General features: G+C 26.9%; 1 protein-coding gene across 1 annotated transcript in view; it reads right to left on the reverse strand.

The window, feature by feature from the left end:
* LOC100164193 (facilitated trehalose transporter Tret1) overlaps nucleotides 1-14,129 on the reverse strand; it is a 14,774-nt gene extending 645 nt beyond the window's left edge. The window contains exons 1-7 of the mRNA XM_001945200.5: nucleotides 13,973-14,129; nucleotides 7,507-7,681; nucleotides 2,245-2,410; nucleotides 1,939-2,141; nucleotides 1,657-1,867; nucleotides 726-979; nucleotides 290-601 (exon numbers count right to left, since the gene is read on the reverse strand). Of these exons, the coding sequence (XP_001945235.1) occupies nucleotides 290-601; nucleotides 726-979; nucleotides 1,657-1,867; nucleotides 1,939-2,141; nucleotides 2,245-2,410; nucleotides 7,507-7,681; nucleotides 13,973-13,989 (1,338 nt within the window). The 5' untranslated portion in view covers nucleotides 13,990-14,129. The remainder of the gene's footprint in view (nucleotides 1-289; nucleotides 602-725; nucleotides 980-1,656; nucleotides 1,868-1,938; nucleotides 2,142-2,244; nucleotides 2,411-7,506; nucleotides 7,682-13,972) is intronic.
* Nucleotides 14,130-16,032: the final 1,903 nt, after the last annotated feature.

The raw sequence follows: 16,032 nt of genomic DNA on the forward strand, positions 1-16,032 counted from the left end.
ACAATAATGATTTAGAAACAGTAAGAACTTTTTTCATATAAATGATATCAAAAAAATAAAAACGACGTTGCACAGCCAAAGTTCTCCTTTTTATGTGATAAAAATCTAGTTTCTTAGTTATGTTTGTAGCCTTCTCGGTTCTTTCCCGTGCAAAACAGTTTTTGCTAAGTTGTACATTTGTAAGACGGAGACAACACACGTGGGTGTAGCGTCCTCTTAAGTTGTATCACTATGTTTTATCTTTTTAAATCTCTACTATATTTGTAATAATATAATCGAGTTTAATTACCTCTCCGATTAACATCCATGGTAATAGTCTAATAGAAATATGTGTCATAAAAGCAGCGGTGTTCAAAAACACTAACGGTATCCAAGTAACGTTAATAATTATTTCCTCATTGTATTGTTTTATGAATACGTATGCTGACACAACGAAAAAACACAAAGAAGATCCCAGCGTGGAAACAATTGCTAAAGGACGTTTACCAGTCCAGTGAATTAATAATAGACCTAGAATGCCTCCCATCAATTGTAAAATTCCGAGAACTAATGTAGATGTATAACCGTTGATCGGAGACCCCAACGTTTCAAAAATTTGAACCTGTTTTGTACACAACCATTATTGTTAAGAATATAATATATTACATAAATTAGTTATAGGTAAATTTTAATTCAATATTTTAATATATTATACAATTTATTTATTATGTATTATTGAAACTTACTGCATAGACTTGCAATGTACTCGTCCCACCAAAGCTTCCAAAAAAGAAACTAGCTGTTATTATGAAGTAAGGTAGTAAAAATGTTCGTCTCGTATAAAATGTATAAAATTTTTTGTTTTTTTTCATTCTTACTTTCTCTTCATTTAATGCTATTGATTTACTTAACATTGATAGTTCATATTGTACTGCATCTGGTTGAACCCAACCACGAAGCCAACATAGAGACTTTTCGGCTTCGGCGATACGACCTTTGGCTAAATGGAATAAATAAAATATATGTAATTAAAATAATGAATATTTCTAATAATGTATCTAAAGTATAAAAAGTAAGTAAGTGGATGTCGCTCTGCTGTACAGTAGATTACAAGTGGGTCATTGTATAATGATTGTATTAGACTTGAATTCAATGATATAATATCATTGTATAAGAAAAACGTTTCTGAGCGGAGACAGTTTGTCAGTCTGTATATTTTATATTGTTATTATTTATTTTATCATGTAAGTTGAATTAATATTAAAATATTATAATTTTTTATTCGTTTCTATGGTGATAAACAAAACGTTGGAAATTAAAACCCCATTTTTAGCGTTTTTTCGTAATTTTTCGGTGGTTTTTGCCGTGGCATTAAATAACTATTGGGAAAATCGGAAAATGACCTCTCTAAAGTACCATCTTGATCCAATTTGCTAAAAGATAAGGTACTATATTATGTTGAAATCGAAACACTATTTCTGGTAGAAATTTTGTATACAGGATATAAAAAAAAATAAACACCATTGCAAAAATAATAGCTTCCTTGCTCCGCTCAGAATCTAAAATCTAAATCCAATTCAATCGAAAAAAAAAATATAGGTAGGTACAATTTTAAAATCATTTTTTTTTTTTTTGTAGCTATTTATCCAAATTTAGTAATTTGTTGTATTATTTTACTTATAAGCCAATGTGGACTTTCTGGTATCAATAATAATGAAATAAACGCCACTACGGGTACAATAGTATTGAAAAGTACAATTTTTCTCCAGTGAAAAAAGTTTCCTAAGATAAATTGTGATATAGATCCAAGTATGACTGTAGTCGATGACAGAGCAGCAAGCACACCTCGAATATGAGGTTCAGTAATTTCAGCAACGTAGGTCAACACCTAGCAATTAATTAGTTATATTATTATAGATAATTTACATTATTCTAAATTATTGATTATTGTATACTGACTGGAGCTTCTAGCAAACCACCACAAAGTCCACACAGCGCTAAAGCTAAGTAGAGCTGAGTTACTGTCGAAGCATAATGAAATAACAACCAAGCTAAAATGAATGGCAAAGTAAGCGCAATCATGCTAGGTTTTCGTCCAAAAGGTTGAGTGATAGTTCCAGATATCATACATCCGAGTGGAACACATATTAAATTTATGCTGCCTAGAAACATTTTAACAAAAATTGTATTAAGACATATATATTTCAAGAGCTTAAACGTACTAATATATACATAGGTATATAAGTAATAACAGTCTCTACTAACTGAACCATGATATTTGTTCTTTGTTCAATTGGAGCAAATCGTCGTGTCTTACACTAGTGATATTTGATACTGAATTAGAGTACAATGCTGGAATAGCTATTGTTGGTAGTCCTAACGTCATTCCATATGTTAAGAGCAAACAGTTCTTAGCTGATACAGCCAATATCTAAATACAAAAAAAAACTTATTTGTAGGTGTTCAAACATTCTTAAGCTACCTGTTACATTTAAATTTGCTTATAAGCTATAGAATGCGACTTATTTTAAAAGGTCTTGTACTCTTGCTATGTTAACAGAAATATTTTTGAGCCAATATGTTTATGATACCTATACATATAAATTATAAATTTAATATCCGATAAAAAAAAATGTATTTTATTTAAAATTACTCGTTTAACCTTATAGTTTATATTTAGATATAAATGTTACAGTAATAATAATTAATATCTGACCATTAGTTATTATTTTTAGATTCTGAGTAGAGCTATGTTTAGGGCGTAGGTATATTGGTTTAAAAATGATGCGTGGTTATTCTTATGTGAATTCGTGTACCTACATGAAAACAACTCCTCCCACCAGCTGAACCCCCAAATACCTCCACTGTAAACATGCCTGTTATATAATACTATAGCTGGTCCCATACAATTTGTCACTTGTAATAAATTACAACTTTAAAAAAAAATTGTGATGGTTCAACTCCTTTTGGGTGGAACTCAGCTTCCCCAGTAGACAATGTGCGGACAATGTGCGACCGTTTATCAAGTAAGCAATGTGTGAAAATTCGATTTGATGCATGCTTGCACTTAATCTGCCCGATTAACCAATGGGAACCAATACAGTAATAAATACCTACTAATTTCTACTAATTTTATTATTTATCCTATAACCAATATAGCAACCATTTATAAACAAAAATGTCCACCGTAAATTTCAAAATCCCCGTTTGAGCACCTCCCCGGGGGCCGTAGCCATTTTCCTCCAAAAACGAGATACCGTTTTCCTCCAATAAATAATAAATAAAATAATAAAATAGTTAATGTAAATAATTTATGCATTTCAAAAAAATAAAAAATATTCTTTATTATGCTTAATCGACAGCTGATATAGATATAGCCGATACCAGAATGTATCAACCGAAAATGCGATCCTATAGCAGGGCTTGCATTTGAAAAAAAATTCTGTTTTAAGTTATTTACAATTAAAACGTTATCCAAGTTTTGCGTTTATCGTTATTCAGAATTAAAATGTTATACAAGTTTTGCGTTTATCTTTATTTAAAATGGTTATTTAACTGATTCGGGTAGGTAATGGCCTTATTTTTCGTTTACCTAATGATATTTTATAAATTACGTTTTGCGTTGTTTTGTTTAATGATACCTATATAATATATTTTTTTAATAGTTATGTTTTGTTTTGGGGTATTTAATTATTTTTTATTATCGTTTTCCGTTATAATTGTGTTTATAAATTTCAATCGTTTTTTTGTCAAATATAACGTTATTATAACGCTTGCAAGCCCTGAATCTTGTTTTTTTAAATTTTCAGTATTTGAACTGAAAATGTGTTCAACCTTACTGTATTACGCTAATAACAATTTTAAAACTAATAACCATTTATATAAATTATAAATATTTAATAAAATATTCTTAAAAATATTGGCTGATAGACCGTTTTCGCTCTGAATCATTTTTCGTTTGTAATGTTTTATCAATGAATTCAAATTTAGCATAATATCCATTACAGTGACCTACTCAAATTAAGTAGGTACACTCGACGCCTATATACAGTACAGCAGAATGGTTATCTACTTTCTTACTTTTTTAATTTTAACTCGAGCGCTTATTACTCACTTAATTCTACATTTTTATTATTATGGGTTAATTATTCTACTTATCTGCTTATATTACATCTACATGTTATCGTTTTTGTTAAAATTTTAAAAATTTTACTAGCATAATGTTCATTATGATAGGTCACATACCAGATTCAAATAAATTTATATAAAATAATGTCCTTTGTCATATCTTTAAAATTACTTAAATAATTTTTACATGCATGATTTCATGAAAAATAGATAATTATATTTTTTTTATTATTTATACACTATTTAATAAGTATTTAGGTAGATACTACAATGTATATTGATATTTATTTGACTATTATATTATAATATTATTTTCTTTATATATTTATATATATTTATTGCTTTAATAATATATATAGGTACGTCTTACATTGGTATAATTATACAATATACAGATTGGAATACGATTGGACAACTGGACACGCAGATCATGCAAAAGAAATGTCATTTTTGAAGTCAGGAAACTCAAGTTATTATGATACTTTCTATCACTTTTACATTAATAAGTCATTAATCATAAAATTACATAAATACTTTGGAAAACGAATATTAGCGTTCAAACCGAGGTGCAGGTGAGGTTTAACCTCAGTTAATCTCCAAAACTTGCTCATACTGTTTTATCAGGAACGATTGCAGGGGGAGGGGGTAAAAAATTCATCCACCCCTAACAAATATTGCGGAACAATGAGTAGGTCAGGAACAAAAAATAAATTATTTGACCTACAAAATGTTAATGTATTACTAATAAATAATTTATTATTTTTCAACCCCTCCCTCGCTGAAATGTTTACCTATATCCACCTCTCTTTTATTGTTAAAAGTAAATAGGTAATTAATATAATATACTAGCTGATCCCGTGAAATACTCTTTCGTTTAAAAATAAAATCATGAAGATCTGATAAGTAGTTCCAGAGTTTAGCCTGTACAGAGATTTTCATTTCACATTTTAGATTCTGCAGAGCGAAACGAGGAAGCTATTGGTTTTACAATAGTGTTTATTTTTTTTATATCCTGTATACAAAATTTCTACCAGAAGGAGTGCTTCGATTTCAACATATAGTACCTTATCTTTTAGAAAATTGGATCAAGATGGTATTTTAGAGAGGTAATTTTTCGATTTTCTCAATAGTTATTTAATGCCACGGCAAAAACCACCGAAAAATTACGAAAAAACGCTAAAAATGGGATTTTAATTTCCAACGTTTTGTTTATCACCATAGAAACGAATAAAAAATTATAATATTTTAATATTAATTCAACTTACATGATAAAATAAATAATAACAAAATATAAAATATCCAGACTGACAAACCGTCTCCGCTCAGAATCGTTTTTCTTATACAATGATATTAAATCATTGAATTCAAATCTCAAAATTCCCGTTTTAACACCTCTCGGGGTTGGTCTTCTCCCTTTTTAAATCAGCCTATCTTTTAAGTTCGGTCAAATTGCACACATTGTAAAAATTTCATCAAGATCTGTCCAGTAGTTTCGGAGTTTATCCCGGACATAGACGTGACACGAGATTTTTATATATATAAGATATATGTATATAGGTAACTATAGGTTAATAGTTATTTACACGAATTTAAAGTAATGATTATAATATTACGTTGTTTATTTACCTATATTCACTTTTATTATAAACAATTTTATACTACTAGGTACTCATAGTTATATTATATAGGTAGGTAATATTTCATTTAACAATAATTATAATTTTCAAGGTCTTACATGGTAAAAATTCCGGAAAATGCATCTTCAATATCGTGATTCTATTGTATTATTTAAATACAGGATGAGCCCTATGACCTTCAACTTCCATCATAATATCTAATAATAATTTGAATCGAGTTTATTTTATTACTGCAGTTTAAAATTATTTAAAATGGATATTAATATTAAAAAAACTGGAAAATCACTCTGCTGTATATATTATAGTAAACGCGAATGTACCTACCACGGTTAATCGTTACCTATTGAGTAGTACAATGTAATAATGTGTGTATTAAATTTGATACATTTTGTATTTAATATTTAATGATATTGATGTTCAACTTTATTAAAAGATATTAAAATTGAACATTTTATAAATACTAAAATACAAAAAACGAATTGTCAACATTTGAAAACGCTTATAAAAAATGTATATTATTTATTTATAGACATTGATAAAAAAAAATCAAACATCTATAAACAGCTTAAAATTGGTTGTAATATTTTGAAAATTTGACTGTGTATAATAAATTCCAACCAATTTCGCAATAATTCTGAATTTAAAATGCTCATAAAAAAATTAAGTGACTACTCAAAATTTTACTTTTAGAAGCACTAAGAACAACTTATGAGGAATCTTTTATTAAACTGTCAAGCTTTTTTCCAAAGCAAGAAATGTTTTATGAACATATTTTATAATATACAAAAAAAAATCTAAATATTATAATATTAATCCAGTCACTATAATATATTTTGTATTATTTTTATAAGTTATAACTATTATTAATTATTACAAAAATGAATTTGTTTAAATTATAATAATATTTTATATTATAATATATAGGTATTAGGTATGCTCTGAATTTCTTAACAAGAATTCATCTATAAAATATAATATTAAATACCTACTAAATAGTAATATTTGATTAATTAAAAATTGAATCATTGATATATAATTAGTAGGGCTCGGAAGTTGATGCATTTTGCATTTTTTTTTAGAACTTTTTAGACGATGCTCTCCCGGCCACAAATGTGTTTCATTAGCATGTGAATCTAAATAACTAATTTTTATTTTGCTTTTTTTACTTTTTAAGTCATTTTTAGGTCATTTTTACTGATTTCACACTAGTTCACTTCTTATCATTTCTTGTCGACCATTATGCCGATGACTTAAAACTTGGAAATTACCACAGACTAAGTTAGTACCACGGTTATTTACATATATATATTATGTAAATAACCGTGGTTAGTACCTATCTGATTTTATCTCACCGATTACATTTGTCGTTGTCGTCTTGTACTGAATATTATTATACCACATTTTATTATTTTATTTCATTTTTAAGGACATTTTTGTCATATTTTAAGCAATTCGAAGCTTTGATAAATTTATACAGAATTTTATAGTAAAATAGCGTAAAATATTTAAAAAAAAATGTTTTTTTATTAGTTAAAAACTAATATTTGCAATTTTTTAGGTCATTTTTTAAGGACAATGTCTTAATTGCATTTTTTTTAGGTCATTTTTTATTGTTTCATCAACTTCCGAGCCCTAAATTAATTAGGTACCTATAGAAATATATAATTAGTAATTACATATATTGATATATTATATTATAGACATTTAATTTGTTTATATATGGCCAATGGGTTTAGTAAACTCTTAAAACCAATAACTCTACCTGTGGTAAAGCATTTTTGAATGTTTTCTTCGATTTAGTTCTGAATACATTAATGTCGTTATTATTATTGTTATTCTGATTTGTAGGTTCTTTAATTGGAGCATTACGGCAGTTAACGGATACAGCAGAATGATCGTTTGGCAAATCACTTGTTAATACTGGTTCGGTTCTCTCTCTAAAAAAAAAAATAAACATTGTAACTCATTAATATATAATATATATGTCATACGAAATATATATTATAAATTATATTAGTAGTATAAATAGCAATAGGTATACCTAATAAATAATAATTACAAAATAAATGATGTTATTAAATCGTGTAACTTTATCTTCATATTTATGAAAAAATACATGTAATATATGACAATAATATTATATGTGCCACTTTCATATAGATATAGTAGGTACCTACTTTATAGTTTGTATGGACTTGGGAATAGAAGTTCAGAGTTCTATACTTTCTCTTGAATAATCACTATAAAGTGTACCTATAATGTGCACATAATGGTACACCATACACATTATTTTCAATCGTGAGTATAAATGCAAATTATAGGTATCTATTAAATTTAATAATTAATCTCTACTCGATAATCAATATTTTTACCTCACATCTTTAAGAAGTTGTACCGTAAGACTTCGAACCTTTATCTTATCTTTAAAATCATACATAGGAAATGGGAATGGAATTAACTGTAGTTATACCGTACCTACATTTTGGATGTATGTGGAATTAAAAGCACAATATTATGGATGTTTATATATTATTACAAATATATTATATTTTTTACTTTAGATAAAAGTCCAGACTATCTGGACCCCCCTTCCGAAATTTCTTCAATATGAATTATTTTTAACCAAATATCAAAACCTAAATTTAATAAAATAACAATATGCATGTTTTGGAACCCCCCGAAAAACATTTCTGGATACGGCCTTGTATAAAATAATTTAAATGCTTATTATTCAATTTTATAAATGTGATATATATATTAATATAGTATTATACATAACATATTTTATTTTTATTTATTAAACATTTTATTTACTGTATTCTATAAAATACAATTAGTACAATGGATAAATTCGATACAAGGTTATAAACGGGAAGTAGCGTTTATGGGCAGGCACTCAGCAGTGTCACCCAACCAGGTACTTTTTAGGTATTACCTATTGTTTTATTTTTTATTTTTGAGTAGGCCACTGTCTTTTGAGCCTCTTACGTAAATTACCGGCAAGTAAGATGAAGGATAGTTGTTTGATAAATAGGTTACTGTGAGAGTTTAATTTATTATGAAATTTAAATTAATATAATTTTGTTAATTGATTAAGTGTAGGAATATTTGGTCTTTGTGAAGATTATTGTTTGTGAAATACCAAGAAGAATACGTTACATAGTCGTAAGCATATGGATTGAAACGCTTGGATGGCTTTGTAGAACTCCATAACTGAATACCGTATGTACAAACTGGTCAAGTTATTGACATAGTACGTTTATTGGATAGTGAGAGTTTGGAACTCAAGAATGGTCTTAGGAGGTGAAGTCTAGAGTTAACAGTTCTACGCTTAAGTTGTATGTGTGGGCTCCAGGTTAGGCATTTATCTAAGGTAAGCCCAAGATATTTAATACATAACATATAAGTGATATATGCCATAGGCTGCGTCATCAATCATCACTATATTTAATTCACAAACCTATTAATTGGTATACAGTAGCCTAAAGTCCTCAATGATTTATCATTTATCATACATTACTAATTGAATAGCTTATAAGAAAATTAGAAAACATTGTTAATTTGGTACTTAAAAACTTAAATTGCGACTATAGTATTCACTATTCTTAAAATTACTTACCTATTAATTATTATACCTATATGGCTATACCTACTACTTCTCAAAGGTTAATCCCAAAATGTTAGCTGTTTCACCATAGTTCATATTATGATAAATTATAATTTTAAATCATTAATAATAAGATGCAAAGATTGAAATGGTACCTACGTATATATTATTTTAGAAATTTAATTTTGTTCGTAGAAAAATGATTATCATGCAGATTGTGTTTTTGTATACAATATATATATGATAGGTGTTAAGGTCAATGTGGGGCGAGTCTTAAATTTAGCACGTCATTCGCAAGACGTGAACAACACTTGTCGTTTGTTGTACTTCGATGGGTTCATATTAAAAACTATTCTATTAGAAAGCTTAGACAAACCGGTTGTGTTAGAAATATACCTATAACAACCCGTAATTCAAAGTATTAAATAGTAATGCATAATAATTATAATATGCCGTTACAAACTCGTTAGGTTGCTTATAAGTATTAGCCATTATAGGTGTGCATTTTGTATCAATAAGAACTTTAATAATGTTGAAACACAAATATTTCTACAAGTATAATAATATTATCTACTGAATATTATTTTAATATAGTGGACTATACTCTTCAAGTCCTTGATTCATAATTTCATGCTTAGAAGTTAGAATGTAAACTTGGAAGTTGGAACGAATCTCAAACAATCGTAATGTATATAATAGCTAGCTGGTACCTACCTATATTATTATTTATTATATTACAACTGTCAGAGAAACTGTTTAGTCAACACAGTTAAAGTTGACATGCAAACAACTATTTTCTATTTAATTATGTAGAATATAATAGGCATTATATTATAGTCATAATATAGACTTCATGGAAATGAAGAAAATGAAAGTTACAATCACGAATAGTACCTAAGGTTATGTATAAATTATGTTAATGTTTCGGTGTTGGCATTTAACTATTATTGTACTTAAATATTTTACTTTACAATAGTCAAATTATACGAAAAATGCATTTAATCGCCATGAATACTTGTAAACCTTCTTTACCGAAAACTAATATTTCACAATAGAAATTATTTATTACAAATTATCTTATAATTGCGTTTACATTTTAATTTTTCTTAAATATTTTTATAAAATATTTTATTGCATGACGATTAATAGTTACTCTTAAATCGTATAATACTAAAACCAAGATTAAAAAAAAAGTTTAAGATAGGAGTCATTAGTCGGCCTTTTCAGGAAATGAATGGTGGGTGCTATTATGAGAGCTCTGGTTGATGATGAAAACGTTTTATTAAATTTATTTTAGGGAGCACTAAAGTTTTCTACTTGGGCACACGATTTTGGTTTATTTTTTGTAATAGGAAATCATTATCCAAATGACAAAGGACTATTGGAGTATTAGTGAGAATTATATGATTGTAATTGACTCAATAATTAACCACAGGTAACATCAGTGGTGTAAATGCGGACAAAAATTTCTGGGGAGGGCTATTCAATCCCTGATATCTTAAAGACTAATTAGCAGAGTGTAACACTGCATAGGAGAAAGTTAGTATTAACTATATACAAATTAACTGAAGTATATGTATCGTGTATTATTAAAATGGGAGCTTGTTAAGATTTTGGGTACCTTAGCCCCAGCCCCTCCACTTATTTTAGATGTTGGAACCACGTAATAAACAACAATCATAACATTCATAACAGATCCATGTATTATTAAATATTACATATTATACAGACAGTATTTTTTAAGCATCGTTATTTATTTTAATATTCAGAATAATATTCTTATGAATATTATGATCGATAATTTTAAATTTGATGAACAGTATGGTGCCGAAGTCCATGTTTATATAGTTATATCATATTTTTCGTTCGAAGAATCATGGACCTCAAAGAGTAAAGACCAAGAATTTGATAGTGATTAATGACTATAATTAGGACAATTACCTAGGTACCTAGTAATAATCAATTAAATTAAATATACCTAATTTAATTACATATTTAAAAACATATTCAATAACAAAGTAATACATTTATAGCCACTAAATCTGCTATCGCGGGATAGGTCCAAATAGGTCGCGAGGTAGGTAGGTATACTAAATGACAAAAAAATATTTACAATAAAATAAAGACAGTACTAATAAAATAATTAATATCTGGTATAAGCTGTATATACCTAACTGGGGTGATTACTGAACATAAGTTATCTGTGGTCGTGTTTAAGTTTAAAGATATCCGAATAACTGACAGGGAATGATGAGCCGAGTTACCGACGTAGTATTGAATTAAAAACGCCCACACTCATCATATTAAATTTAACGAGCTCGATATAATTGAATTTTGGATATTCTCAAAAAGAAAATTCAAGTTAAATTTCATTGATTTGCATGGATATTTTATTTATTTAAAAAGATAAAAATTTAAAATGAATATAAAGATTTTTAAGCAGGCCATATTGTGCTAAAGTCAAACTGTATATGTAATAATATCATGCTAATGTGAAAACAGATCCCGCGGCGATCTCGGTTCAAAACAGAAAAAAAAAAGGTAATATCCTGCTATTATTTATTATGCCATCAATATTCAATGTTTAATTTAAATTTTCAGGTACTTCAGGTACCTACTTGGTACATAATATTTTATATTTTTTTCTTGCATTTATAAGAACGTTTATTTGAAGAGAAATAAATGAATCATTCTATATAATACATTGTAGTAAGAAGTATATATAGAGTAAACTAATCAAAATATATACTAAAATCACTATTATAATGCCTATATATGGTAGCTACCTAGGTACCTAATCTAACCTAATCTTCAAGGGGCAATGCCAAACTATATTCATACAATTATTAAATTATCATCATACTATATTTTTAGACCTATTTTTTGTTCGGAGATTTGTGTTATATTTAGTCTCAACTGTTAAAATATTAAATTTAAGAGGACGTTACACAGACATATTTTGTTGTCTCCGTCATACAAGTGCGTAACATAGCATAGCAAATCGTACTCTTAGCAGAACACGTTTAGCTCCGTTAGTTTAAAAATTAGAGTGAATTGACCTCTTGTAAAATGTTAAGGTAAGATTATTATATAGGCAATATCCTGGGATTTTATTATATTTCAATTTTAAAGCGAGTTATGAGTATTATAAGATGTACAAATAATTTACAATTTAAAAATACTTATGACTCGCTTTAAAATTAAAATATAATAAAAATCTCACAAGATTTCCTACATAATAATCTTACCTTTAATTTTTATAAGAGGTGAATTCACTCTAATTTTTAAACTAACGGAGCTAAACGTGTTCTATTGAGCGTACAATTATCTGTGTTACGCATTTGTAAGACGGAGACAGCAAATGTCAGTGTAACGTCTATAACATTATATAGGTACCTATAATAGGTCACGAGTAATCTTAATACCTACCTATATATATTAGAGATGGCTGGCCCACTAGGTATATAAAATTACTGTTTACATTTTTATGTTACATATAATAATATTATATATTAGATATTATCTATTATAATTTATACAAAAATATTAATGACTAATATCACTTAATATTAATTCTTTAATAACTAGACAATTTTATTTGGTTTTTACTTTTTACATTACTTCAATAAAAATTTAAAGTATCAAGGCATTTATAGCTTAGATATAATATAAAGTAATAGACTCATATTTTCTGGGTCAGGTTAGGTTACTGAGTTCATCAAAACTTTAAATACTTATTACATATACCTTATCCCTTTTAATTAACTTCACTTGTTTTAAATTCAATTTTTGTACTACAAAACTCTTAGAAAAACATTGGGCTTAGAAATATTATTTTAATTTTAATTTAATTTTGTTGAATAAAAGCCATACAGATTTTTAAGTAGATTGTATAAAGAACATAACAATAAAAGATTAAATTCATGTTTAAGTAGTGGCTTAATTTCCACAAATTAAACTGAAATATGAAATGAAAAACTTATTTCATCATCCAAAAAAGTAAAAACTTAAAAAATTGTGTTTCTATAAATATATATATTTAAAAAAATATATTTTTTGTGAAGATTTTAAATTATAAAAAAAAACAATATTTTCAAAATAATTATAGGCACGTAGTCATTATATGATTTAATAAAAAATAATAATATCTTGATAAAAATACGTTTGGTCGTACCTATTATTGTCATTGTCTATGTTGATATAACATAGAAGTCAGATTAAATTACATGTAAAGTTAATAGATATTATTCATTATTTTTGTTGATCGCATGGAGGTACATATATATATCTATAAAAACATACATATTTTTTATATAACGGTAAATTAGATAAAATACAATATCTGATATTATGTGACTATAAAACCGTATTCATAATTAATGATTATACTTTTTATATGTATATATATGTAAATAATTAAAATATTATAACATACGAGAGTTTTTTAGTAATTCAGATGATAATATTATGTATATTATATAAATATATAGTTTTTTATACATTATAGAAAAAACGATTGTTTAAACTATTCTTAAAATTTGGAAATATATTATATTGATACTCGGATAATAATATGTATTATGTGTACCTGTTTTTAATTTATAAATATAGTATTATATACCTTGTATCCGGGTTCATGATTTTAAAAGTGATCACATTAATATTATAAATTCTTATTTTTAAATATAAAAATTAATACTAAAAAAATATTAGAAGCATTTACACAACTGCACTGAAAATGTTGACGGCGTATACTGACCATATGCATACCAACCTGCATGGTACCTACCTACCTCTAGATTATTTAGTATAACACTATAACCTACCTACTACACCTACCAACTACGGCTTTCTATGATCACTGATCAGTCTCTGTTATGTTTTAAACAAATCTCGAATAACTGTAAAACAATATTGGCAAGACTCATAGTCAACATAACAATACAGAGTGTGTGTCTACAACTAATGTTAATGTAACTTTAGTTGTACATAATATTATTGTACAACGTAGGTACATATTGTTAAGCGAAAAACAATAGCATGATATTATGATAGTGTAGCCGTGTAGGTATTACAATTAATAATTAATATACTATTAGGTATTTACAATTGCCATCAATCAAAATGAATGAATATAAATTATATAAAAGTGTAATCAAATTATAAAGCATAATACAGAAATGGTAAAATATTTTAATGAACAACTATGTAAAATAGCTTGCCACTAATTTTTATATTATTCAGACATTCAGTGGTGGATAGGGATAATAGTTTATGTTAACCAGAACTAAATTCAAGAGCCTCTAAACAAAAGGGCTCTCAACAATTTACTGATCGCTTCGCTTCGCATTCTATTCATAAGATTGTTATGTACTCTGACTATCATGTATTAGGTAATTAATAAATAATCATGTTATATTATGGAAATGTAAGCACTAGGTATACAATATTACAGTAATGCAACATTTGAGTGAGTCTTCGGTTGATTCATATGTGAATTTCTTAAATTTCATTATTGCCCAAAAATGTTGTATAGTATACTGTATTGCCGTTATTGAATTTAATAATTTATCGTTTTTTACTTAAATATATTTTTAAACCGAGTAGGAGGTAACATACGCATAAGTGCAAAAATCTTATAAATATTTTTTTCAATTAAAAATTACAAGGTAAGCATAGGAAATTGTAATTATTTTATGCAGCGGCTTATATAGATTTATAGTTTAAACTTTATACCTACCTAATAATAATGTATTAATTTTTATTTTAAGAATTTAAACACAAATATATTAATATTTACTATTTACTATATTATACCAAATAACTATGTATCATTTAGATTCTGAACGGAGCAATGAATGTATTAATTTTATAAGAATATGTGATTTTTTTTTTGTGTCTGTTGTTTGAAAAATTAGATTTCGTTGGTTTTCTGTAACTTATAAAAAAATACATGAAAGTTCAATCATTTGATAGGTAAATGGCATTTTCCCTGAATTTTTATATTCGAATTTTTTATACACGGTATGGTTTTCTAAATATGTTGACTCTTATTGAGCTATTTATACAAATTTTCAATGACATATTTGCTATACAATAGACATTTTTAGATTCTGAGCGGAGCGATGAATGTATTGACTTTACAATGATAAGTGTTTTTTTTAATTTTTAAAATTTTTTTTGTGACTGTGTGCAAGATAAGTAGTTGAAATAATACTTCGATTTTCAACTTCAGTAGGTATCTTTATCGATGGGAAAGTGGATCTAGTTGATGAATTGGGGAGGTCAACATCCCATATTCCCAAAAGCGCCAAGAAAAATAATTAAAGAAAACAGTACATTTTTACGCAAAATCCGTTTTTGACAAAATCTATTTAATTTTTGGCGTAGCTCTAAAATAAATGACCGTAGATACATGACATTTTCACTGAATGTTTATATTCTCATTTCTTATACACCATAAAATTTTTTTTTATATATATATCGATAAAAAAATGTCCACTGGGTCAAAATTATGCTTGACATATAAGTTGTTATATTAACGGTTTAAAAATATTAAAGATAAGTACCTACCTGCATACCATTTGTAATCATATTTTTTATTTTTTTATTTTTATTTTTATTTGGCATAAACAATCTATACTATTTGAAGCACAATAAGTTTATATGATAAGAGTAGTA

The sequence above is a fragment of the Acyrthosiphon pisum genome, chromosome A2 (assembly GCF_005508785.2).
Source record: "Acyrthosiphon pisum isolate AL4f chromosome A2, pea_aphid_22Mar2018_4r6ur, whole genome shotgun sequence".
NCBI lineage: Eukaryota > Metazoa > Arthropoda > Insecta > Hemiptera > Aphididae > Acyrthosiphon > Acyrthosiphon pisum.